Source organism: Schizophyllum commune, assembly GCF_000143185.2.
Source record: "Schizophyllum commune H4-8 unplaced genomic scaffold SCHCOscaffold_5, whole genome shotgun sequence".
NCBI classification, from domain to species: Eukaryota; Fungi; Basidiomycota; class Agaricomycetes; order Agaricales; family Schizophyllaceae; genus Schizophyllum; species Schizophyllum commune.
In genome coordinates, this window is record NW_026089542.1 from 2,908,113 (window position 1) to 2,931,618 (window position 23,506).

General features: G+C 57.0%; 12 protein-coding genes across 12 annotated transcripts; 5 read left to right on the top strand and 7 right to left on the bottom strand.

The window, feature by feature from the left end:
• Nucleotides 1-129: 129 nt before the first annotated feature.
• Nucleotides 130-1,890, bottom strand: SCHCODRAFT_02500300 (uncharacterized protein; the record flags this gene model as incomplete). The annotated part of the gene is made up of 9 exons (XM_003038205.2): nucleotides 130-163; nucleotides 214-345; nucleotides 397-403; nucleotides 455-618; nucleotides 677-753; nucleotides 807-848; nucleotides 906-1,027; nucleotides 1,200-1,355; nucleotides 1,419-1,890. 9 exons carry the CDS (start codon nucleotides 1,888-1,890, stop codon nucleotides 130-132), a joined length of 1,206 nt encoding a protein of 401 aa, XP_003038251.1.
• A 1,301-nt stretch (nucleotides 1,891-3,191) lies between these two features.
• SCHCODRAFT_01082006 (uncharacterized protein) lies at nucleotides 3,192-4,782 on the top strand (the record flags this gene model as incomplete). The annotated part of the gene is made up of 9 exons (XM_050340987.1): nucleotides 3,192-3,491; nucleotides 3,548-3,613; nucleotides 3,671-3,689; nucleotides 3,736-3,944; nucleotides 4,013-4,054; nucleotides 4,107-4,183; nucleotides 4,245-4,532; nucleotides 4,585-4,698; nucleotides 4,752-4,782. The coding sequence occupies 9 exons, from the start codon at nucleotides 3,192-3,194 to the stop codon at nucleotides 4,780-4,782; spliced, it is 1,146 nt and encodes a 381-aa protein (XP_050200736.1).
• Nucleotides 4,783-5,014: 232 nt separating this feature from the next.
• Nucleotides 5,015-6,860, bottom strand: SCHCODRAFT_02498599 (uncharacterized protein; the record flags this gene model as incomplete). The annotated part of the gene is made up of 5 exons (XM_003038206.2): nucleotides 5,015-5,170; nucleotides 5,224-5,363; nucleotides 5,412-5,637; nucleotides 5,689-6,183; nucleotides 6,240-6,860. The coding sequence occupies 5 exons, from the start codon at nucleotides 6,858-6,860 to the stop codon at nucleotides 5,015-5,017; spliced, it is 1,638 nt and encodes a 545-aa protein (XP_003038252.1).
• Nucleotides 6,861-7,073: 213 nt separating this feature from the next.
• On the bottom strand, nucleotides 7,074-7,679 carry SCHCODRAFT_02501222 (ankyrin; the record flags this gene model as incomplete). The annotated part of the gene is made up of 1 exon (XM_050343107.1): nucleotides 7,074-7,679. A coding segment is annotated over one exon (606 nt), but the record flags the coding sequence as incomplete, so codon positions are not given.
• Nucleotides 7,680-7,886: 207 nt separating this feature from the next.
• On the bottom strand, nucleotides 7,887-8,421 carry SCHCODRAFT_02498767 (uncharacterized protein; the record flags this gene model as incomplete). The annotated part of the gene is made up of 2 exons (XM_003038207.1): nucleotides 7,887-8,231; nucleotides 8,278-8,421. 2 exons carry the CDS (start codon nucleotides 8,419-8,421, stop codon nucleotides 7,887-7,889), a joined length of 489 nt encoding a protein of 162 aa, XP_003038253.1.
• A 495-nt stretch (nucleotides 8,422-8,916) lies between these two features.
• Nucleotides 8,917-10,667, bottom strand: SCHCODRAFT_02624182 (uncharacterized protein). Its single transcript, XM_050345225.1, has 6 exons — nucleotides 10,408-10,667; nucleotides 10,109-10,217; nucleotides 9,859-10,004; nucleotides 9,683-9,799; nucleotides 9,453-9,629; nucleotides 8,917-9,403 (listed from the first exon to the last, which is right to left on the bottom strand). Exons 1-6 carry the CDS (start codon nucleotides 10,519-10,521, stop codon nucleotides 8,957-8,959), a joined length of 1,110 nt encoding a protein of 369 aa, XP_050200738.1. The 5' UTR covers nucleotides 10,522-10,667; the 3' UTR covers nucleotides 8,917-8,956.
• Nucleotides 10,668-11,008: 341 nt separating this feature from the next.
• Nucleotides 11,009-12,748, top strand: SCHCODRAFT_02624192 (uncharacterized protein). Its single transcript, XM_003036841.2, has 8 exons — nucleotides 11,009-11,263; nucleotides 11,360-11,657; nucleotides 11,708-11,727; nucleotides 11,778-11,807; nucleotides 11,858-11,893; nucleotides 11,974-12,105; nucleotides 12,291-12,518; nucleotides 12,578-12,748. The coding sequence occupies exons 1-8, from the start codon at nucleotides 11,171-11,173 to the stop codon at nucleotides 12,614-12,616; spliced, it is 876 nt and encodes a 291-aa protein (XP_003036887.1). The 5' UTR covers nucleotides 11,009-11,170; the 3' UTR covers nucleotides 12,617-12,748.
• A 1,647-nt stretch (nucleotides 12,749-14,395) lies between these two features.
• Nucleotides 14,396-15,109, bottom strand: SCHCODRAFT_02667297 (uncharacterized protein; the record flags this gene model as incomplete). The annotated part of the gene is made up of 1 exon (XM_003038209.1): nucleotides 14,396-15,109. One exon carries the CDS (start codon nucleotides 15,107-15,109, stop codon nucleotides 14,396-14,398), a length of 714 nt encoding a protein of 237 aa, XP_003038255.1.
• Nucleotides 15,110-15,371: 262 nt separating this feature from the next.
• SCHCODRAFT_02624197 (WD40 repeat-like protein) lies at nucleotides 15,372-17,276 on the top strand. The gene is made up of 7 exons (XM_050345226.1): nucleotides 15,372-15,388; nucleotides 15,497-15,761; nucleotides 15,829-15,989; nucleotides 16,050-16,159; nucleotides 16,212-16,643; nucleotides 16,695-16,889; nucleotides 16,981-17,276. Exons 1-7 carry the CDS (start codon nucleotides 15,386-15,388, stop codon nucleotides 17,141-17,143), a joined length of 1,329 nt encoding a protein of 442 aa, XP_050200739.1. The 5' UTR covers nucleotides 15,372-15,385; the 3' UTR covers nucleotides 17,144-17,276.
• An 89-nt stretch (nucleotides 17,277-17,365) lies between these two features.
• Nucleotides 17,366-18,124, bottom strand: SCHCODRAFT_02624201 (uncharacterized protein; the record flags this gene model as incomplete). Its single annotated transcript, XM_003038210.2, has 5 exons — nucleotides 18,039-18,124; nucleotides 17,879-17,991; nucleotides 17,774-17,826; nucleotides 17,485-17,670; nucleotides 17,366-17,433 (listed from the first exon to the last, which is right to left on the bottom strand). The coding sequence occupies exons 1-5, from the start codon at nucleotides 18,084-18,086 to the stop codon at nucleotides 17,369-17,371; spliced, it is 465 nt and encodes a 154-aa protein (XP_003038256.2). The 5' UTR covers nucleotides 18,087-18,124.
• A 98-nt stretch (nucleotides 18,125-18,222) lies between these two features.
• SCHCODRAFT_02624203 (uncharacterized protein) lies at nucleotides 18,223-23,323 on the top strand. Its single transcript, XM_003036843.2, has 13 exons — nucleotides 18,223-18,338; nucleotides 18,385-18,444; nucleotides 18,494-18,631; nucleotides 18,679-18,717; nucleotides 21,097-21,441; nucleotides 21,498-21,663; nucleotides 21,714-21,978; nucleotides 22,036-22,234; nucleotides 22,283-22,456; nucleotides 22,510-22,709; nucleotides 22,758-22,858; nucleotides 22,914-23,077; nucleotides 23,145-23,323. Exons 1-13 carry the CDS (start codon nucleotides 18,299-18,301, stop codon nucleotides 23,165-23,167), a joined length of 1,914 nt encoding a protein of 637 aa, XP_003036889.1. The 5' UTR covers nucleotides 18,223-18,298; the 3' UTR covers nucleotides 23,168-23,323.
• SCHCODRAFT_02272720 (uncharacterized protein) lies at nucleotides 23,141-23,504 on the top strand. Its single transcript, XM_050342240.1, has one exon. It carries the CDS (start codon nucleotides 23,201-23,203, stop codon nucleotides 23,444-23,446), a length of 246 nt encoding a protein of 81 aa, XP_050200740.1. The 5' UTR covers nucleotides 23,141-23,200; the 3' UTR covers nucleotides 23,447-23,504.
• Nucleotides 23,505-23,506: the final 2 nt, after the last annotated feature.

Genomic DNA, 23,506 nt, shown 5'->3' on the forward strand with positions numbered 1-23,506 from the left:
CAATCCCTCTCTCGCAGCACGTGTCCAAACATCGTTTACATGACTGTCCATGCACAGTACCAGACACTCATGTCGTCGTCCTGCGGACTCCAGCGATTGTACACACTGGGTCACCTGATTCTGTATTTCCTACTCCTGCTCTTCCTGACCACGCACGCCATGCCTGATATCATGCAGTGAGTCATCATCATCAGTGCAATCTGAACCACGCACTTGTCGAGCTGATGCGCCTGCAAAGCGACGGCCGAAAACCACCTCAGTGCAGGCAGAGGGCACAGCGCACATCGGTACTCTGCCTTTCCTGTCGTGGCGCCCAGGCGAGTGTAAGGGAACTGCTTCGGATGGCTGAGAGGACGTTGATAAAAGCACGAACGAGCCCTTCGAGAAGAAACTCACCTGCTAGCTATATGGCATTCCAAACGGTGTATAGCGACGACTGCGTGGCAATGCTCACATGGCACGCGGTTGGACGTTGGGTTGAAGAGGCCCGCGTCGCTCAAGATGGATGGCGAGATGAGCGCGAACACTCTCGAGTGCGCAACAAGGGCGCGCTGCACGTCTGGGTTGCCGAGCGCCTGCGACAGCGGTATTTGCCGCTCGTTTGCGAATGCACGCAACCTGGCTAGCGTTTGGCTCCGCGTTGCGTACTGGTGTAGTAGACTGTGTGAAGACGTACCGTGCTTTGTTGATCTTCAGGTTCTGCTTGATCTTCGAGTCGTTCTTTTCCTTCCAATACTCGACCAGGCATTCGAGCTTGATGTGTTTATTTTCAATCGTCGGCAGGGCGAGCAAAAAGGCCCACTCACGATCCCGAGCGTCCTCTTCTGGCGGCAGCGAGATTTGTATTGCTAGAAAAAGATGTGAGTCGTCATGGCTAGCGCAAGCATGTCAACGAACGTGCGCACCGTGAAGAGAGCTTTGCGCTCCCGCCTGCGCTCAGTGGCGGTTGCTGAAGCCAAAACATTTTGTTCATATTCCTCTCGCGCTCTGACCAGGTCGCACGCCGCGACGGCGATCGTCTTGCGCCCTTTCACCATGGACATGTTAGGAACCCACGGCGTGAGGTAGCGATCCATCGGCAGCGATGGTTTCGGTAGCCAGTTCTTTGGCGCGAGCTTGACGACCTTGCGGGTACGACTTCTGTGCCAGCAATCCGGACACATCAGCAATAGGAAATAAGTCGAGACAGACAGGCTTACCGGAATAAGTCTCAACGGCAGCGGCGCTGATAGGTGAGATGTAGATGAGAGGCGAGCGCGACGGGACGATGACCGGAGGCTTACGGAGCACAGATATACCCTGCCTATGCTGCTTGTAATAGAGGCGGGAGGTCCCTCTGCGCGCCCATTGCACATCTGACCTCGGTAATGAGGAAGCCCGTGGTTATTCAGTTTGAGCAGAACTTACATGGCACCAACCGGGCAGATACAGCATCTTCGTGTACGCAGCGCTTCCATAGATATCACTCCAAGGATCCGTGATGCCGAAAACCTCGCCAATGATTTGCCGGACGTGCTCGTTGCGAGACCGCTGCATATACCAGCGGGGATCCGGGGGCGGGTCTGAGAGTAGGAGGGGAGCGCGGGCGAGAAGGGAGCCATCGTTGCGGTCAATCATGCGGCGGAAGAGGCGGCAGGTATCGCGTGCGGCGAAGAGAGTGAGCGGAAGACAGTATGAGAAGGCTTCCCGCCAGAGCTCGGGCGGGAGCAGGTCCCCATATTTGATAGCACGAGCAGGCAGAGGCTCAGGTTGGGTGGTCGCCCTAGCGCGTCGAGTGCGAGACCATTTCGAACGGGGTGCCATGAGGGTAGCAAGCAAGACGGTATGGAGGATACAAATTGCGCGAAGGATTGGGACGTAAAGAACACTTGCCGAAATCAGAGCTTCCATTGATGACCGGAAAGGGAGAACAAAAGGAACTGTGTCCGACGGCCGGCCCGCTCTTGACTGCACGTGCCTCGCCCGTATATAAAGAGGCCCCCGCCAACCTTTCTCCTCATCCTTCCTTCCCTGCGTATTGGATTGCCAGTTGCCGATATGCCCATGTGGAGCTCGCACTGCGCGGGGCTTGCCCTGCGTAGGCGCGGGCTCATGGACCCTATGGGATGACGGCTGGTGGACGGTGCGCAGCGACCTGCGGGCTCGTCTCGTAAGAGGCGACGTCTCGCAGGACGTGGGGAGAGGCGGTGGATGTCATGCTCTAGCTGCCGCTTGCGGCGGCGAAGAGGCGCCCTTCGACGAGGTTATAAGGAAACTAGGTTCTGCACAGACTGCAGCAATGCCCCTTGGCACTCGGCACCGTGGGTGCAGCGCTCCCTTCCTCTGACGTGCAAGGGGAGGGGACACGTCGGACATCGCTCATCCGCTAGGACTGCCCTTGGGCAGAACGCGTGCCCTCTGCGCTACAAGGCCGATCCCTTGTAGGCAGTGCGCAATTTTTGATCGACATTCAGATGCTTTGCATCGCGTGCTACAGTAGACTAGTAGACTGGAAATCTTCAGCAGCAATAGTCAGAAGCAGGATGTAATACCACAAATACACCATTGACCACTTGCAAAGACCTGGAAATGTAAGATTCAGATGGGCACGTCCTAGATAAAGGCCGACCGGCAAGTAAGGACCAAGCGAAAAAGAGCGGAAAAGAGAGAATCCTAAGTACTATCGGGCAAGGTGACCTGCGCAAACCTGCGCGGCCGCTCGCTATCGCTGCCCGAAGCCGCTGCTCTATGCCGGCATTCTGATGAAGTAGAATGGACACTTGTTTCCATAGTTCCCTATGAGATTCTGTGCACTAGAAGCAGATGAAGTGGACCAGAGTGACAATAAGGCGTCGGACGAAAGCAAGATATTCCCACCAGATGAGGGCATGTGACAAATGAACTCAGTTCACTGATGCGGCGAATGCCGTTGAAGCACATGGCGCGGACGGATCAAGCAGAAATTGCCTAATTCGGAACAAAGGACTCGGAGTTACATGCGGAAATTCTGGTTCTAATTTCATCCTTAGCCTGAGCGTCGTCGGTTCGTCGAGGGCGGACTTCTATCGTGAACAATAAGCCATAGATGGGCACAAGTACATATCCTTTGGGTTCGGCAACGGCTTTCCCCCTTAAAAGGGATACCGAACCAGCTAAACTCAATTGCATCTATGGCTCCCATTCAACCTTCCTACTCTCACCCAGCATCCGTCATGACACCTCTAGCGCATCTCGCTCTGTACGAGCTTCCTGAAGATATTCTGGACTACATTCTTTTCGTGTGTTCTCCCGCCGACCTGCAATGTTTGCGCGCCACAAATGTGCGTTTTAGCGCGCTGATCGACAAGGGTCGTTATTTGGAGGCTGCAATCCAGCGAGCTCAGCTTCCGCCGAGCCTCGCCATCTGTGAACGGTTTTCGGACGCGACACAACACCTCCCAGCGTGCCTCAAGCCTATCAACAAGGAGGATACTATCTGGTACAGACTCCTGCTGGCAGGGGGAAGTTGCACGGTATGCTCTGCCACGTCTTGTATCGGTGTAGCTACATGCTGACCATCGCTGTATAGGCATGCGAAAAGTTTGCGGGCGGCCCGCCGCTCTCGAGCAATCTTCGAATTCGCCTTTGCGGAGAGGTATGTGCAAGGCCGCTCACCTATCCAGTAGTATCGTCGCTGATCTTTCACCATAAGTACGATTGCATGGCTCGAGTTTGCTCGTAAGTGACGTCGAAAGGTGCCCTCTAAATCTGACGCTGTTTGCAGGAATGAGTTCACTGCCCCGAACTGGACCATCGACTTCCCAAACGATTACCTTGGCCTCGCCGAGATCAACTCGTACATTCCCTACATGAACGACTTCGACAACATCAATCACTGCGCCATCCGCCCCGAAGATGATCAGTCCATGTTCAATCGCTGCCGCTACCTTCGAAAGAAGTATGACCAGGCTTACTCTGGTACAGAAGTTCGAGACGCTGGCGGTGGGCAGCTTGTTTGCTTGCCGCTTGCTACAACTTATGCATACGATTGCAGCACTGGGACAACCTGAGGCTGTTGCACAAAGCATTGGAACCTGTAAGCGACGCTTTGCTTGCCATCATCCTTTGCGCTCTGACCCTTATGACAGTTCCATTTCTTCTTATCTGCGTGGAGGCACCACGTTGCAACCGAGAGTCGCCCGATTTTTGCAAAGAATCTTGAGGAGTACGTTCCGGACCTCTCCGCCCACATTTACCGTTTCCAGGAGACTGACGAAAGTTGGCAGCCTCGAAAAGTTCGTCAACAAAAAGGGTCAAACCCTCAAAGATGCCCTAAAGGACCCCTTGGTTCAGCGTGTACTGGCTGCGCACGTGAGGGACAAGACACCAATCTATCGGGCGACATTGGCGAACCTCCACTGTGCTGAGCCCGACAAGGCACTCGTGCCGAGCCAGAGTTCGGTCGCTGTCCAACAGCAGTCGGCGTGCACCAAGTCTGCCAAACAGCGCGTTAAGGCACCCTCTCAAGCGTCTGCACGACCCCTTTGCCAGGCGCCCAAGGGCCGCCAGAATCCGTGGGTTGCTTTACATAACATCGTGTTGCGCTTGTGATCTCACACAAAGTAGTGCTCCAACTCGCGGCGTCGTTTACCGATGTGCTCAGTGCATTGTGAAGTTTGGACACGGAAGCACGGCGGCCTTCCGCACTCCTTTTCTTCTGAACAAGCACCACAGAGAAGTGTACGTATTCCTTCTCATCAGAGGCTCAATTCTGGTTGACTCTGTTTATCCAGGCATTCCAAGGCCATTCGCGGCATACAATGACCCAGTCCGGTCATGTATCTCTAGACTCTATGAGCATGTATCATCGTATGTTCTATGTTCAGTGCAAATATGAACGATCAACTCGAAGGGAGCAATCTCTTCGACGCTTCTTAAGCGACGAAAAGGTCGTTCACGATGTTTCATAGCCCGTGCATCAGCTCGTAAGGATACATGAAATTTGAGAGACACTACATGGCTGAAGATACAAAGTCTAGTCCACGCATTACTAGTACTACAGATCATCTATAGCTGTCCTTTTGGCGTACACAACCAGATCACCCTCAGTATACGCGTCTACTAGACTTGCGATATGATCACCACCTCCGCCATGGACGCCGATCAACAGTCCCGCGTCGCGTACAGCTTCCAAGAGAGAGAGTACACGAGCCTAGAAGAGCGTCAGAGACTCGTGATCGCGGCAGCCGGCAAGGATGCACGCACAAGCATATTGCCATCAGCAAAGATTCCCAGGAGATTATTAGACCGTGCGAAGTCGACCGCCTCTCCGATGCTCAGGCTCTGCCGCTCATCCAGTGGTGATGTCCCAGTTGCCGATGATTGGGTCGAAAAGAAGACCGGGTCTATGAGATGGTAAGCATCATTACTCGAGCCCAAGCAGGCGCACGCACAGTTGGGCTGCTTCCAATTGAGCGCGGCGCTAACCTCCGGGGACGACGAGCTGAACATGAGTCGTCTCCGCACGGTGCGGGGGTCGATGAGCGCCGTTGTGTCGTATATGTCCCGCAAGACCGCATCCACGAAGCCGTTGACGTCCACGTATGCAGAGTGTCGATGTGATCTTGAGTCAATGGGCGGTCGTAATCGGAGGTTCAATCCTATGTTGTACGGTAACGTCTGTTGCTTGTACAGTCAAACGGTAGGAATTTCTTTACACAAAAATCTCACCCTCAAGAGCCTGCCCAATGGCAGCATCGCCCGTCCCATGGCACGCGCATAGGATGGTGCACCGGATCCCTCGGCAGACATCGTAGCGCGCCCCAGCCTGCTGGCCAACGCCTCGAACTGCGCCAGCGTCACTTGCCCCGCGTCAACTTCCAATCCCAATCCTACATCGGGGAGCAAGTCCTCGGCGTATACAACAGGCTTCCCGTCCTTCGTAAGCTGCACGACCGCAGTAACATACTCGCCCTGGAGAGAAGAGACGGTAATATGCTGTGGTCCGGAGGCGCTGGCAATGGACAGGCCGGAGGCGCTGACAACCGATTGGGCCGATGGCGATGTCTGCTGGGAACCGAAGAAGGTCGAGCGTTGGGGTAGGGAGGGGAGGCCTGGTTGGGAGATGGAGGGCCCGGACATTGATTTCCAGTAAGTTTCGACGTCGCCGCCGATGGCAAGCGTGGCTTGGTCGAAGGGTGTGATTATGCTCAGGTCGAAGGACACCTGATGAAGACAGATTCAGGCCAATGCGTGCGCAAATTCCATTGTCCCATACTCACCTCGCCAATAACATGCAGCCTCGTATCCAAGATCGGTAGAACAAACCTTCCTTGCCCCAGCGCATTCGCGAACATTGAAGGCAGCGCCACCGCCCGCCCGATGGTCCTCGTTCCGAAATTCGGATAGATCGAGAACTCCAACGACAATGCCTCCAGCGACGGGATCTGAAACGAGAATGTCGCCTGATCGTCCGCGGATTGTGGCAATGACAAAGTGAATAGAGCACGCGAGCCGCTTGGGTCCGCGGTCATCACTAGCTTGAGGGGCGTGCTCTTCAGGAGGTACTCGTCACGGAAAGCCGGGCTGAGCAGTCGCCGATGCAGGCGCACACCGAGCGGGTCGTGGGGGAAGTTATTCCCGCTCAGAGACACCTGTACGAGGAAACTTCGATCGAGGTAGTTGTGCCCGTATACGCGGTGCGGCATAATCGGTGGCGGAAGGGAAAGTGAGGGGATCAGATCGATCTCGCTGTCCTCCAAGCAGGATTTGTCCGGAGAGTCGACCTTGGTGGCCGAGGGCGTCTGCGCACTGTCAGAGACGGCGAGGAGGAGCTGCATAGTCTGCTCGTGGCCGTACCAAGCCGCGTAATGTACGGGAAGATGTTGAAGCTCGTCGACCATATTGGCGCGCGCACCAGCAGCGAGAAGCACCCTAACGCAATCGTGGTGCCCTCGCGTTGCAGCGTGGAAGAGAGGCGTCCATTCATGATATTTGTCCGGCGTATCCCAGCCCTCGCTCTCGAGGAGCAGCTCGCAGACGCCGACTCGCCCTTCCCGAGCGGCGAGGTGCATGGGGTACTCCCCATTCGTGTTCGGCGTGCAGCGCGCGCCGCGCTCGAGGAGAAGAGTGACCACGTCAATGTGGCCGGAGCGGCAGGCGAGAGACAGGGGAATAAGATCGCCAGCACCTGACGAAGGATCAACCGAGACGTGACCTATGTCGAGAAGTAATTTGACGCATTCGACGCTGCCGCACAGAGTTGCGTATACAAGTGGGCTGTAGTTGTCGAGATCCAGAGCATCTGGTGGTACCTGCGCCTCAAGAAGCAACTTGCACGTCGAAGAATTCCCGTGAAGGGCGGCATAGTGAAGTGCCGTCCGGCCATACGCATCCCGTTTATCGACCCGGACGCCGTGCTCGATGCACATCCTGGCGAGCCGGTCGCACCCGGACTTAGCTGCTTCGTGCAAGCACGTCCGCCCATTGATATCGTCGACGAACTGGAAGTCGAAGGGACTCGTAAGCGAGGAAAGTACCAGATCAGCGAGATCTTCCGGAGCCTCGTTGATGACGCGCCACAAGATGCGCGTAACATGCGGTTTGCCGCCGGGCTGTGAGGCGAGGGTCTCAGAGTAGCGAACGCAGTCAGCAAGGGCCGTGGAGTCGCGGCTGTTGACGGCGCGGCGGAGGTTGCTTTCCAGATCGTTGAACGGGCCCATACCGGAGTTCCGCTCAGTCATGATCTGCAAGGCGACGACATCATTCGCTGCGCCACCCTCGAATTTGAGCCCAGACGAGAGATCGGACAGGTCTAGCAGGCAAGCCGCCACGGTGTCCGAGAGTTCAGAGATAAGCTGGAGGCCTGTCAATACTCGATTTTGGGGTAAGCGGCCCAACTTACCTGACGATTGAACACCGGCTGCACATCAACCTGACGCGCAAGATACAGTTCCTTCGTTGAGCTCTTCGACCGCTTGTCGAACTTCTTGAGGATCTTGCGAAAGCCGGTGGCATTGATCTCTATATATTGCTAGCGGGTATGTGGGCGGATGAGTGGCACGCGGGTGCGCGAGCATATCTACCTGGAGCTTGCCGAGATCGCGCTCAAGCAGGCGGAAGCCCTCCTCTACCGCGCTCCATTCTACGTTCTTCTGCGCCACATCGTCTGGGCTAGAGGGCACACCACGCAGGACGGCAGCTCGTCGCTTGGATAGCAGCGTCTCAAGGCGAAGCCGCAATTCGGCCTCCTTCTGCAGGTAGAAGAGGTTGATCTGGGGAGTGTGAGCGGATGACGGGATGAGGTCTCAGGCTGCGCACCTTCTCCAGCTCACGCTCGAGCTTGAAGAAGAACGCGGCCTTGTGCGCCTGCACGTCGTCGCCGCGCGTTGCGTCCGTGTCAGTGAAGATCGGCGGCTCTTGTGACGCCTGCGAGAGAGCAGAGATCGCGTCCGCATCGACCATGTCCGCGGGCCGTACGCCGAGAGCGAGCGCCGCCGAGTCTGACGCAGGGCGCCTGTCCGCCAGCGACGAGATGATCTTCTTGAGGAACTTATAGTCCAGGTAGTACTGTGACCACCCGGGAACCTGCTGCGCTTGGATATGCTTCCCAAACTGCATTCGCGGGGGCGGCAATGGGGGAGGGGATGGGGAGCCTAACGTTCAATCAGCCGCTCTCGCGCTCGGCGGGCGGACAGACAGACCTTCATGATGCCGTGTCCCGCGCGGGCAGCGACGCGTTATGGGTGCGGGCGGTTCAACTGTATATGGTAGATTCCCAGCACATGAGGGGAGGATACAAGCCGGGGGCGCGGCGCGCTCGATGATCGGGCCCGCGAACGTTCGTGATAGCACTCCCACGGTTCGACTTGCGCTGGGCGCGTGAATGTAGATCGATGGTACTCGATGGCCATAAAGTACCCAATTACTACGAACGTTCGCGAAATCGTCCCACCCATCCCGCCCTTCCCGCATACCGCTACCTCTTCTCGCGCCTCACCTACACCAGCACCTTGCGCAGCTGCCACATCTGCGCCGGCAGCAGCGTCACCGGACAACGGCCGCGCTCCTCTACTTCCTCGTATGCGCATCGGTAGCAGTAGACATACCCAGACGGCAGGGCAGTCGCATTGTTGATCGACTGACGGCATACTGGACACGTCCCGAGGCTGGTCGGATCGAAAGGAATCCCTTGAGGATGAGGCGGAAGCATTCGAGGTGGAGGCACGACAGGGCCCGTTGGCGTAGCCGAGAGCGCACGCGCAGGCGAGCCAGGTGCATACCACCATTCAAGGAATTTGACAAAGAATATCGCTGTTGGGAGGAGCAGTCGTAGGGAGTCGAGCAACAGCTTAGGCGAGGTGAGGATTAGTCGTCGTATTCTTGCCATGATGCCCTTTCGTTGCTCTGGGGTAAGCTTTGCTCGTTGAGCTTGCATAGCTGCTCGCTGAAGGGAGGTTAGCGGAAGGAAGAGTTTCATTATGGTCGCAACGCACGAAGTCCTCCGGCCCCAAGCGTCGTAGATCCACTCCTATCCACTTCAGCCATGGGCGGTAGTATGGTGTTTGGTCGAACAGATACGCAACATTGCTGATGAGTAGCCAGACCTCGAATGCAGAGTTCGCCCAAGGGTACAGCGTCTTATAGACGCGCTTCAGCCGTGCACACCAGGTCTGGTGAATCACTGACGATGAGCATGAGCCTAGTTTTCCTTACTTCCACGCACCTCGCTACCATCAGACGCCCCCGACCTTGGCTCGTCATCCAGAATATCTATGTGCGTCCCACCGCCTACATCCTCAAACCAATCATGGGCTTTCGCGCGAATGTAGGGTATCGCAACCTACTCATGTTCAGTTAGCTCGCATACTATTGCCATGATTGACAGCTCTTGAGACGCACCAGGAAGAACAAAGACCACCGAATTTCCCTATTCCTCAATCGCTCCGCCGGAGGAATCATCCCCGACGCAACCCTTGCCCTATCCGTCTCGATAAAAGGTCTTCTTCTTCGCTTCATGCCGTAGAAGTTCTCCGCGAAGGACGCGTCTGCGGTGGTCTGTTAGTATTCCTTGCTCCAAGCACACCCTGCACGCATTCTCTGGCGAGAGAGGACAGAGGACAGGGAGAGGGGTTGTATGGCGGACACGTACTATGTTTTCTCAAGTAGTATCGCTCGACAATGAGCATGATGAGGGCGTAGAATTCTTCATGGCGGTTGACGATGCGTATGAGGTATCGCGGGTAGCGTTGGGCGAAAACCTTGAGAGAAGGTGAGAAAACGTTGGGGTAGAGGCGAAGGGGGAAGCGGTATGCGAAGGTATAGGGGAAGGGAAGTGTGAGGGAAGGAAGGCAGGGATCGAGGCGGAGCTCTAGGATCGAGGTGGACGAGGAATGTGGGGTCCGATGCGGGGAAGGGAGTGGGGAGTTGGTCGGCAGTATAGACACGTACAGCAAGCACATATTTCAGCGCAGGCTGCAGTAAGTCGCGAAGCTGCTCTTGCGCGACGAGTTCGAAGATAGAGGGCTTGAGTGGATCCCCGCCAGCGCCGCTAAAGAACTCCATGGTGTAGGTGAAGGCGCGAGTCGAGGTAGAGTGTAGGCAACTATGGGCACAGTTTCTCGCGCCGGATCCTTGTCTCTCAGGCTAAGCAAGGGTGGAATTCAGGAAAGGGAGGATGAGAGGGAGGTGCAAGCGATGTTCGGCTGTCGACGTGCCCGGGCGTACGCGCGCGATCAATCATGTGCGCATCGTGCTTGACGTGAGCACGGGCGCTTGCGAGCGCCTATGTTGTGAGAAACCATTTCAGAGCAATTCTGGCCGTACAACGGAGTGAGACCAGGCAGAGAAGGACCGCACATCCTTCGAGTGATCAACCGCACGAAGGAGGGAAGATGAGAAGACCTCAGGGCGTCGCAACGACGGAAGCATTTCCCTACCTTGCCTCCTCCCTCCACGCCCTCGTCCTCACCGTATCCTATCATTACATCTACACACCATCCCCCATAATTACGCCCATATCATCCCGCGATATGACAATGCTGCGCGCCAGACAGGCCTCGCGCGCACGTCATGGCGGTGGCCCTGATCTCAGCGGCGCGCGCCTTGCCTTCCAAAACTCTCTTCACCTCAATGAAACGGACTTGACCTCATTGCCTGCCTAATCTCGTGAACCCACCCCCGCCTCATGTTCAGCGGACTCTACAGCCAAACCATGCCCGACGCGCACGCGCAAGCGACACAGGCGCTCGAGGAGGAGTCCCGATACAGATTCGCGTCGTTCTCCGCTTCCGATGCGGTGACCTTGGTGCGTGGAATGTCTTGCGTCGCTTCAGCATCGTTACACGCGGCTGCACACCCCTACGCCACTGCTGCTCTGTACTGACTAGCAACTCCACTGAAGGGCCTCTCCATCCGCAAGCGCTTCCGCGCCTCCCACCGACACGCCAAAGGCAAAGGCCTCGTCATCTCCATCCAAACCATCGCCGGGCACACCCTCTTCGCCTGCACCGTCGGCGACCTCGGCCACGCCTCTGGCATCGGCGACGTCGGCTTGGACAGCTGGGCGGTCGCGCACGGGCTCATCGAGGTGGTGCGCCGGACGGGGCACTCGAGCTTCTACGTGGAGAAGGCGCTGAACGCGCTCGGCAAGCCGGCGAAGGAGCTAGGCCTGGATAGCGACGCGAAGGTGGTTGGGGGAGGTGAGTGAGCAGGATCGGGGTGGAAGGATGGATTGCTGATAGTGCTATAGCGTTTCCTATATGGCTTGATGTGAGTGGCGGGCGATGCTTGACGGCGGCATAAGCTGACACATGGTTCAGAACGCACCGTGCTGTCCGATAGCTATCGTCGTACGTGGTCTCGCACAGGGCTACACCAACCTAGCTGACATGCATCTTAGTCGTGCTACTCAGGATCCTCGCAAGATGATCACAACGTACGCCATTCGTCAACCCTTCACTATCCTCTTCGCATTCCGTCCATCAATCCCATTGCCCGACTGACCTTCTCACCCAGCTTGTCGTCACGACCGTCCGCGACTTCATCTCCAAACTGATGCGCACAAGCGGCAGCGCCGGCATGCCCGCGCCCTCCGTCGCAGCTTCGAATGGGCAGTCGGTCCCCGTTGTCCCTATCCACGATAACCATGTACGTTCGCGCCTTCATTGATGTTTTCTTTGTGAATGTCGCCTACGGATGTCCCCATTGACGTTGTGATATCTTCCTTGTCCTCGTTCCATCGCCACCTTGCAATTTACGCCTTTACCACCCCCACTTGGATGGTCCCACACGAACCTCTCCCAAAACCCTCGCTCACACCAACCCCTCTGAAGGAAGGATGGCTCCCCGAACCCGCCTCGCCTGCGAATTCGCAGTTCTCACCGCAGAACTCCCAGTTCTCGCCCCGCAACTCATACGCGCCACAGGGCCAGTACACGCCGCAGGGAGGAGCCCAGTACACACCTCAAAGTGCACAATACACGCCTCAGGGCGGCGCGCAATATACGCCTCGAGGAGGGGAACAGTACACCCCGCAGGGAGGTGCGCAGTATACGCCTCAGGTGCGTTAAGCGTTTGGTGGAGTAGAAGAGATGGTGCTTACCGGGGGATGATTCGACAGAGCCAGCGTTCGGGCACGGAGTACGACCATTCGGACTGAAGATACTGTATACAAGAGCGGATACGCATTTCCATAACGATGTTATATTCGGTACAGCAAGACATCTATCATCTGTAGCAGACGGCGAGGTCTACAACAGACGACAGACTCTATGAAGACATGATTGGAGGACCTTAGAGGGTGCAGTTACTCAGATGCGATGCATCAACCCACGCTCGTTACGCAGAGCGCACCACCTGTACTGCTTGTTGGAAGCAGGCAGGTCGCTGTCATCCTCCATCAGCAATCGTGCACTTGTCTGATTGGTCTGAAATCAGGCCGTTCAGGCCAGTTCAGACCAATCAGATGCTCAGGCAGGTTGACTGTTTCCTACAGGTTCTTGCCTGAGTTCAGTCCGACATTGCTGGGACCAGCCCTTTCAGACGTCGACAATTCAGACTGGACAGACCCTGTACAGTCGCTCGCACAGACGTTATTCAGGTCATTCATAGGCCATAGCCAGGCCGTCTCATTGCCTCAGAACACGCATCTTATAGGCCATTCCAATCAGACGGTAGTTAAATCGAAAATGAATGTATTGAAGGCTACCTAGATACTACGGATACTACAGGATATACTGTATCTACATCTACCACTCTAGCGTGAATCGCGCAAGCCTACGAGAACACGACGCGCGTGTATACACCCGAATGATGTGCTATGCCGGTGATGGCCAGACACAACGCGCTTGCAAAGTCGACCTAGCACGGGAGCACTATCAGAGATCATACTCGACGCTATGAAAGCTGGAGATGCATGTACCATATTTAGAGCGACTGCCCCGCTTCTGTAGAATGGATCGCGCGGAGGGTTGGGCGACGCTGCGCTCCCGCAGACAACGATAGAAAGTGCCTGTAGAAAATGAGTGACGGGGCACCGGTTTGGCACTAGCACACGCACCTATGGCCTCGGCGCAAATCCTACGTCGATGATTGCGCGCGTAACAGAATGTGCCGGTGTCGGCTTGCCTCGAGCGTCGTTGAGGAGACTGACGCAAATGCGACGAGTTCTAGCAAAGGCGACTAAAGAAAGCGAGCCGTGCGACACGGCGGCGTTGTAGTGGTCGAAAAGGCGGGAGTCAAGGCCATGGTGTGTTTGGCACCGACGCGACAACGTCATCAGACGATCGACTTTAGGGCAACCCCCTGTGACTTGGAGCGGATTCTGCCTCTCTGCTTCGACCGCGTTGACGCGTCGCCGCGCGCTTGTGCTCGCCGTCTAATCCCAGTGCTCAACACGCACGACTTTTCCGCCATGCACCGTGTTGCTGCTGTAGCGGGCGTACGGCCGACTCGCGCGCGACAGCTCATTCTGGCCATGCATGGCGGTCATCGTGACCTTGTCTGCCCTTTCTCATCGCTTCACTAGCGGCTCTCGCCGCACTGCTCAATCACCCTCCCCGACGACCTTTTCCGCCCCAGCAGATTCAACTCGCATAGCAACGTGCGACGGCGTGCGCATCCGACCGTCTTCTCCACCCTTATATTGTACGCTCGGCGCGAGGTATTTCATTGTATCGATCCTTAGACCCTTCGCATCGTCGTGATCCTCTCAGCACGCATAGCGAATATCCTTTGTACCTGTAGGCCTACATACCGCGCACGATTAGCAGTTGTACATCAGACTCGATTCAGACACGAGTCAGACCAGCCCCAGACGAAGCTGGCCAGCACAAAGCCAGTTGGACTGAAAAATCACTTTTGCGCCTGTAATCTGTCTGAAAAGGCCTGAACTTCTCGGCACTCAGACGAATCAGACAAATCAGGCCAATCAGTCCACTCAGAGATGTGCACGATTGCTGATGTCGCCGGGGATGTAGGTCGACGGCTTTCTCTCAAGGGCACGGCGCTTTGCCTTCTCCTCGTACCTCGCCTGGAGCGCGAGGTCACCGGGAGTAGGCTTGATGCGCAGAAGGGAGTTGAGGTACTTTCTGGCGGGCTCGGCGAGTAGGCACTTATGAGGCTCATCGGGAGCCTGAGGAGAGGTTCCGTTCGAGCTGCCAGATGCACCAGTCTCAAGCCCCTCAGGCTTCGCAGCAGCAGAACACGCGTTGGGTGGAACGAGTGCGCTGGTAGTCTCCGCATCTACGGGAAGTTCCTTGGGGTGCGCCATGCTAGCGGACCCAGGGGCTCCTTCACGAGCAGGCTCGATCGGGGTAGCAGTGTCGTCGCCGTTGGGCTTGGGGTTGAAGACGACGTCCTCACTCTTCAGAACAGCGTGCTTCACGCCAGAGGTAGACCTCGGAATCACTCTCTCACTGAACTCAGCCTGCTTCTGCTTCCTAGCAGGCGCGACGTCGGTCTGCGATGCGCCACCCTGGCTGCGCGTGCGCTTGCGAGCTCGACGATCGACGCGATTGTACGCGCGCGTAGAGTCCCGCTGAGCTGGCGCGGGGTGCTTCTTAATGACGCGTCCGTAAGACGCGTCGTACAGAGTCCCACGCTGGGTGAGCCTCGCGTTCTTAGGGCATACGGAGGGGTTCGTGAACGACATAGGGTGAACTAGCTAGTGATCGGTCGGGGAAGTAGGCGTTCATTAACGCCAGAGAATATGCACTTACGAGGGGGAAAGGTTGTTGAAGTGTACGGTGCTCGTAGGTAGAGTGCTAGATGGTTGTTGTGGACGAGAAGAGGGTGGACAATGGTCACAATGAGGCTCGCGAATGACGCGCTGGTCTCGTGATCGTGACACCAGTGCCGGTCCGATACCCGCCCCTGGTCCGATCAAATTTCCCTCGTCCATTGTTCTTCGTTCCCCGATCTGTCCATCATGGTAAGCGCTTATCACCTCCTCTGTACTTCCTATGCCTTTTCATACTTTCACTGATCCAATACATCCTCCTCAATCCATTAACTCAGCAGCTAACCTCCCCTCTACCAGAAAATATCTGTCCTACAACATGCACCCGCCCAACATCTCCCTGTCCGTCCGGGCGATCCTACGCCCACCTCACGGAATCTTGACCCGCTGCTCCACCCCTTTGCTAAAGCAAGAGAACGTACACGCGCGCTGAACGCTGCCAAGATGGACCGCATTTTCGCCAAACCCTTCGTAGCCAGCTTAGAAGGGCACGTTGACGCGGTGGAATGCCTGGCAAGGCAACCCGGGACGCTGTCCGCGGTGGCGAGCGGAAGCTGGGACGGAGGTGTGTGAGTCGCATGGGAGGAGATGTGGGACGAGGTGGCTAATAGAACCTTTCTTCCTGCGCGTAGGCTTGATCGTGCATGACATCTCGACACGGGAAAGAAGATTACACGTACCACAAGCGCACAAGGGGAAGGTGACAGGGGTGTGCTATGCGGGGGAGGGGAGGGTGCTGAGCTGTGGGGTGGACAAGACTGTCAAGTTGTGGGATGTGGGGCACGGAGAGGAGGTGCGTCTGCTATGTTCCCAGCACGCCCCCGACCGAGTGCTGAACATCCCCTTCTCGCAGCCCGTCAATGTCTTCCCCGCAAAGCACGCCTTCAACACCATCGATCATCATCGGACAGACCCTGTCTTCGCAACAGGATCCAGCTTAGTGCAGATATGGGACGAGACGAAGTGCGTACATGCTGAATGCATTCACAATGATACGAACTAACGCCCACCCCAGGAGCGCCCCAGTATCCAACCTCACATTCCCCACCTCCACCGAAACCGTCACCGCCGTCCGCTTCAACCTCGCCGAATCCTCCGTCCTCGCCAGCATCGGCTCCGACCGCACCTTCACCCTTTACGACATCCGCACAGGCAAGGCCGAGCGCCGCGTCGTCATGAACATGCGCAACAACTCCCTCGCGTGGTCCCCGACCTTCCCAACCTCCGTGCTTTTGGCGTCGGAGGACCATAACCTTTATACGTTCGATATAAGGCATTTGGATACGCCGACGCAGATATATAAGGCGCACGTTGCGGCGGTGATGAGCTGTGATTGGGCACCGACGGGGCTGGAGTTCGTGAGTGGTGGGTGGGATAGGACGGTGAGGATATGGAAGGAGGGGAGGGGGCATAGTCCGGAGGTGTATCACACGAAGCGGATGCAGAGGTGTGTAGAGGATTGGTTCCTGTGAAAAAACCGACTCTGACCACTATCCAGAGTATCTTCCACCATCTTCACCGGTGACGCACGCTTCGTCGTCTCCGGCTCCGACGATGGGAACGTACGCGTATGGAAGGCGAAGGCCTCGGACAAGCTTGGCATCATCACCGCACGCGAGCGTGCAGCGATGGAGTACCGCGACAGCCTCAAGGAGAGGTGGAAGAACGACAAGGAGGTCAACAAGGTCATCAGGTGGGTAGCGCGCTCTTTCTCTACCATCCTTCTCCTCCCCTTTCGAGTCGAAGCCCGCTGTCAAAACATCTGCTGACTTCTCCCCTCTCAGGACCCGCCACCTCCCCAAACCCGTCTACAAGGCAGCCTCGCTCAAGCGGACGATGCTCGAGGCGCGGCGTGTCAAGGAGGAGCGGAGACGGAAGCACACACGGGCGGGCGAGAGCAAGCCAAAAGCAGAGAGGAAGAAGATTGTTATTCAGGAGCAATCATGAGGGGGGTATCGTTTGTTGTTGACTTTTGGTCGTCTTCTGTATCTGCATCTCCCACTTGCTTCATGTTTGTACTTCCTGCATCTTGTATCCATCTAGCTCGCATGCTCTGTTACAAGGCTCAAGGTTTCCAGTGCGCCATGAGTGAGAGGGGGTTCATTCATCCGGACGCAAAGCAATGAATTCACGGATGCATGTGGAAGGGAATAGCAAGAGAACACGAAAAAACTACTCGTGGTCTGACTCCTCAGCGGGGTGGTCGTTCTTAGGGTAGCCCAAGACGCGGATTTGCTCTGTGTATCCATCAGCGTGATCCCCCGCAGTTTACATATCCAAGGACATACCATGCCGCAAGAAGATCTGGCGCTGGCCCTCCGGCGTGGTGGGGTCCGCGTTCCTCTCCGGCTCACGGAGCTCAAAGTTGCACTCGACGTAGACGTGCGTGCCCTTCTTCAGTGTGGCAAGGTACTTGTTGTAACTGGGGTTGAAGGAGAAGACGCGGTGGAAGGTCGCGGCGGCGGGTGGGCGCTCTGAATAAAGAGACACGTTAAAGAAAGCACGCGACGTTGAAAGGTGCGCGTAGCATGAGGGAAGAGTAGAAGGGGGTGTCTATGATCAAGCCGAGAGACATACCGCCAGACGCATCAGGGGGAGGGGGAGGGAACGCCCTGGTTGCGACAACGTAGCTATATGTGCGTTAGACGAAGGTATGATCTAGGTGAGGGCTCTAGCACGTACGTCACGTATTCCTTGTCCGTCTTGGTCGTCTTCACCTCGGGATCCTTGCCCAGACGACCGATGAGGGTGAGTTTGGCAAGGTCTGCGGCGCGCGACGCGCTGGTGCTAAACGCCTGTGGATATTCGACATTGGGTCCGCATACATGATTCAAATACTTACCCTTGCGGGCATGCGCGAGGACGAGGCGGACCTGAGGGCTGCGAACATGATTGCGGAGTGAACGTACACGACGAAGTGAGCGCGACAATTCACGCGTCGACGACTCGCTGCCCGGCAGACGGGCCGGGTTTCGGGAATTGCCGCTGCAGGGCGAATGCGCGTGGCGCCCGCGCGGGGAGAGCATCCCGAATTTCCACCATCTGAGCATCCCTTGACCTCGTACTTCCTTCACCACGGGAGCCCACATATCTCGTGCATTCATGTCGCGCCACAGGGACATTCGAAACCTCAATATCCATGGTGCGTCGTCGTGGGGTCTCTAGAGCGCCAGTTGATCGTGCAACAGATGAGTTGGATGATGACTTCGAGGAGGAGGCGGAAGAGGAGATGACGGAGGAGCAGCAGGGTGTGTGGCGCACGCTGAACTCTGGCACGATGTCTAATATGCTGTCAAGCTCTGATGGAAGACGGCCTCGTACAGGTTCGCGAGGTGGTTGGCTCCGAGGATCAGTCAGGCCTGGCGGACAACAAGATCAAGGACGCTTTATGGGAGTTCTACTTCGACATCGACAAGACCATTCGTTGGTGCATGGGTGAGCCCTACCCACACCCTTTGCGTCCCCCATCTGACACCCCACAGAGGAACAGGATCGCATGAAGGCCGCCCAAGAGCGCAAAGGTGAGCTTCCCTCATCCTCCCTTTCTTTATTATCCCCCACCTCTTCTTCGCCTGCGGGGGGACAACGCGGGGCCGCGCCCAGGTGCATCGCGAACTCGGGAAATAGAACTGGCCACCGGGGCTTACAAGAACCCCCAGACCCGACGGCGGACTACGACAAGGACCTGCCCATCATCCCGCCGCCCGTCGTCAACCCTATTGAGGCTCGCGTGCCGCTCATCGTCCTCGCGCGCTCGCAGAACATCTATGGCAACCCGGAGGACTACGCTAAGGACGATCAAGGGGAGTACGCGGAGCGGGATAGTGGCGAGTATGGGGAGTACGAGAACTCCTATGACTCGACCACGGATAGCCTGTCACAACCCATGAGGCGGCCGCTCAGTCGTATTACGGAGCTCACTGAACGCACGGAAGGCTCGCCGTTGGTGCCATCTCGCGTGCATGCTCAGCGGGAGACGTTTGGCTCGGAATCGTTGTCCTCACTGGGACAAATAATAGGTGCGTGGCGTTTGTTGTCCTACGCTCTTCCCCACAAACTCATGCACAGTAATTCAGAGCATCAAGACTTCCGCACTCCTGAAGGCACACCCGTCATGGACCCCAACCAGATCCCTGTGTCTCCATCCGGCTCCGCTCTACACCGTTTATCCTTCTATGAACCTGCGCCCTCCATGCACTCCTCTGTCACTGCCAGCCCTCCGCCACGACCTCCCAGCGTCGATGTCCCGCCTATGGACACGATGCCGGACATCCCGGATATCATGTCGCGCTCGAGCCGGCCAGCAGAGCAGCAGGCTCGGCCGCCAGCGAGTATAGCAAGTCGATTGCACCCAAGCACTGTTGCTGCGCCGCATAAGGCACCTTCTCCTGCGCCACCCAAGTCTCCCTCCGTGTCGTCTCATGCTCCTTCCTCGGCGTCTGTGTCTACTCCCAAGAAGTCAAAGCTCTCGCAGCTTGCGAGTAGCCGGGCAAGCAGCAGTGCGAGGAGTGCCGTCAGCGCAATTAGTGCAGGGGCGAGGAGCGCAGGTGCAAGAAGTGCGGCGAGCGAGGCGAGGAGTGCGGTCAGTGCCAGGAGCAGCGTCAGCTCGCGTGTGAGTGGCGACAGCGAAACCCTCGACGGATCGGTCAAGACGTATCCTGCGTTGAGGCCGACCTCGTCGTCCTTGCGATCGCCGACGACATCGACTGCGGGGCGAACTCCCGAGCCGTCTGAAGCGCCCGGCTCTCCAACACGTACTCACACATCGATGAGCTCCCATGTTCGGAAGGCTATCGAGGCGGCGATGGCGCAGGAGGAACATGACGATCAGAAGAGTTGGTCCACGCCGAAGTCGCCGGGGAGGGAATCGTCGCGCTCGACGCCCAAACCGCCGTCTTCCGTGCACTCGGATGCAACGGCGAGGGCTCCGTCACCCAAGACGAAGGATGCTGTCGTGGCTACGGAGCAGAAGCAGCCGTCCAAGCTCGCGCTCCTCGCGAAAGCGAAAGCAGCCAAAGGCACCTCCATCCTTAATGCCCCTGTCGCCCGCAAAGCGCCTGCACTGCCCGATGAGCACACGGAGTACCTCACGCCTATCGCCAACGGTCCCACGGTTACTACTGCCATCACCACGTCCTATCAGTCCCTCTACAGTCTCGCCAGCCCCGACCGCGTTCGGATGGGCAAGACACCCTACGTCGCGCCTCTACCATCGCCAGGGCAGGCCCCTCGCCCGCTCTCTGGCAGCGACAAGCCAGAGAAGAAGTCGAAGCTCGCGCTCAAGGCGAAGAAGGCCGCGCAGGAGCGGCGCCCGCAGATTGAGGCTGCACCGCCGCAACTGCAGTCCCCTCTCGACGACGAGCCGATGCTCATGCGCCCGCCCATCTTCGGGTCCCCGAAGGAGGGCAGTCGCGCGTCTCCGTCGACCTTTGGCTCTCTCCTCGTCGACCCGGAAGAGGCCAAGCGGCGCAAGCGCAAGGAGGACAAGAAACGCGCTGAGGGCACGGCATCGCCCTTTTCTGATGAGGATTCGAGCGCGAGCAAAGAGAAGCACCGCAGGAAATCGAAGAAGCACACTCCGCCCGTGCCGACGTTCTCGCCGCCGCTGGGTTTCTCGTTTGACTCCCCAAGCCCGGACGACGTAGTTATGAACGCGCGCAAACATACCGGATATGCAAAGCGCCAGTCCTCCGTTGCGACGTCCTCCCCGCTGTCAACGTCGACGGCAACGTCCGTAGCCGTTTGAAGCAGGCTGTTGCTGGATGCGTCCTACCTGCAGGTCCCCGCCCCGTTCCCCTCATTTATTTTCTTCGTTCCTTTCCTTGTTGTGTCATTCTGGGATTTTGTTAATGATAATGATATTGATGACTTTATTTTCCCACTTCCTCTGCTTCGAACAGCTGCCAAAGAACGTGAAAAGGCGCAAAAGGCCGCCGCGCAACGTGCTCTGCAAGAAGCCAAGTCCGCCGCGACCTCGCGTGCGGGGTCACCTGCGCCGAAGAAGAAAGGCGGCGGTGCAACGAAGAGTGGCGCGGCGACACCGGCGAGAGGCATGGATCAGCGGCAGTTGGATCTGTCGGGGCTGAATATAGGTGAGAAAGAGGAGAAGTCGGTGGACGAGCCGCCCCCGAAGGCGGTGTTCGCAAGAGAGAAACTGCTGGAGGAGGCGAGGCGTGCGATCGAGGCGGAGGAGGCGCGGGGCAAGAAGGCGCGGGGCAAGAAGGCAGTGAGCTTGATGGTGATAGGTGCGTGGTTCTTCAGTGAGGCGGAAGGGACGAGAGCTGATGCATACCTCACGCAGGACACGTGGATGCAGGCAAGTCGACGCTGATGGGGAGGTTGTTGTATGAGTTGGGAGCGTTGGATGAGAAGACGCGGACGGCAAATGAACGCGGGAGCAGTAAGGTCGGCAAGCGCAGCTTCGCATGGGCATGGAACTTTGACGGCACATTGGAGGAGCGCGAACGGTGCGTATATCTGTTCCTTGAATACCGAACACGCTGATGGAATTGTACAGTGGCATCACAATGGATATCGCTACTCGCGCGATGACGACGCCGCACCGACAAATCACGATCCTCGACGCACCGGGGCATAAGGACTTCGTGCCAAATATGATCTCAGGCGCTGCGCAGGCGGACTGTGCGCTACTTGTCGTCGATGCGACAACGGGAGAGTTCGAGTCTGGCTTCGAGCGAGGAGGGCAGACGCGAGAGCATCTCATCCTCGTGCGCAGCCTCGGCGTCACGCAGGTCGTTGTTGCTGTCAACAAGCTCGACCAGGTATGCTATGCTTAGTCGATGCATCCTGCCTGATATGCTGACAAAAATACTTTGCAGGTGAACTGGGACCGCGACCGTTACGATGACATCTGCGAACAGTTGAAGCCCTTCTTGGTGCAGACGGGTTTCCAGCCTTCAAAGACGAGCTTCGTTCCTGTGGCGGCCATGCAGGGCATCAATCTTGCGAACAGGGAGGACGAGGAGGCCGCGCTATTGAAGGCTTGGTACGACGGACCGACCTTACTGGACGTCCTAGGTTGTTTTCACGAAATTTGTGCTGGGATAATACACTGATATCACATAGATCAACTCGACCCGCCGGCGCGCGACATCACTGCGCCTCTACGCATCCCAATTGCCAACGTGTTCAAAGGCTCGACGTCTGGAACTGCGGTCTCTGGTCGCATCTGCGGTGGCATCGTGCAAGTCGGGGATCGCGTACGCGTGCTTCCTGGAGATGAGACAGCGTACGTGAAAAGTATGTCTTGAAAGAAATGTCAGGCGAACAGCGAGCTGATTCAGACATCGCAGCCATTGAGACGGAAGACGAGAGCCTCGTATGGGCGGCATCGGGGTCGAATGTTACGCTCTACCTCACCAACATCGATCCCATCAACTTGAACATTGGGTCCGTATTGTGCTTGCCGCACGAGCCAATACCCCTAGCAGCGAGCTTCAGTGCGAGAATCATCGTGTTCGATGTCCAAATCCCAATCACGACGGGCACGACGGTGAGCATAAATACGCGTTTTCTGGGACTGATGCTCACTGTGTCGCAGGTCGAGCTTTTCCATCACTCGCGCGATGTGCCGGCAACAGTATCAAAATTGATTGCCACGCTAGACAGGGGAACGGGTAAGGTGCTGAAGGAGCACCCTCGGTGAGTGCCATGGAAAGTATATGCCGCAAAGCATCTAATCCCTTCATCCCAATAGCGTACTTACCAAGAGTACCTCCGCCGAGGTTCACATTTCTCTCCGCGCCACAGCCATGACAGGTCCCAATAGCGTGGCGAAGCCGATTCCAATAGAACCTTTCTCGGTGAACAAGGACATGGGCCGTATTCTCATCCGCAGAGGTGGAGAGACGATTGCTGCCGGTAAGTCTTCGTGACGTTGACGTTCTGCTGTGAGCGATCTCGGGCATATGATCTGATCATCTGTCAGGCATCGTGGTACAACTGCTTTGAAGAAGATGAAAAATAAGTAGAATCGACCGTGCTATGTATACAATATGTACGAAGAACCGAAGATTGTGTAGCGATAGACAAAGACGAACAATCCGTGTGTACTTTGACCTTCTTGAGCTTGCCTTGCTGCTGCGTTCTTTGACCAACATCGTGCGCCCCCGGCCCCCCCAAATACACCTTCCAGCGTGCGCGCGAGCCTCATGTCGCAGGTTGGTAGCAGGGCTCTGCGCGAGTTGGTCGATCCATGTACCATCACCCACATCGATGATGGTGATATGAAGGTGATATTGACCGAGTGCGAGGTGTCGTTTGGGTGACCCTAACAGTTTAGTTCAACTT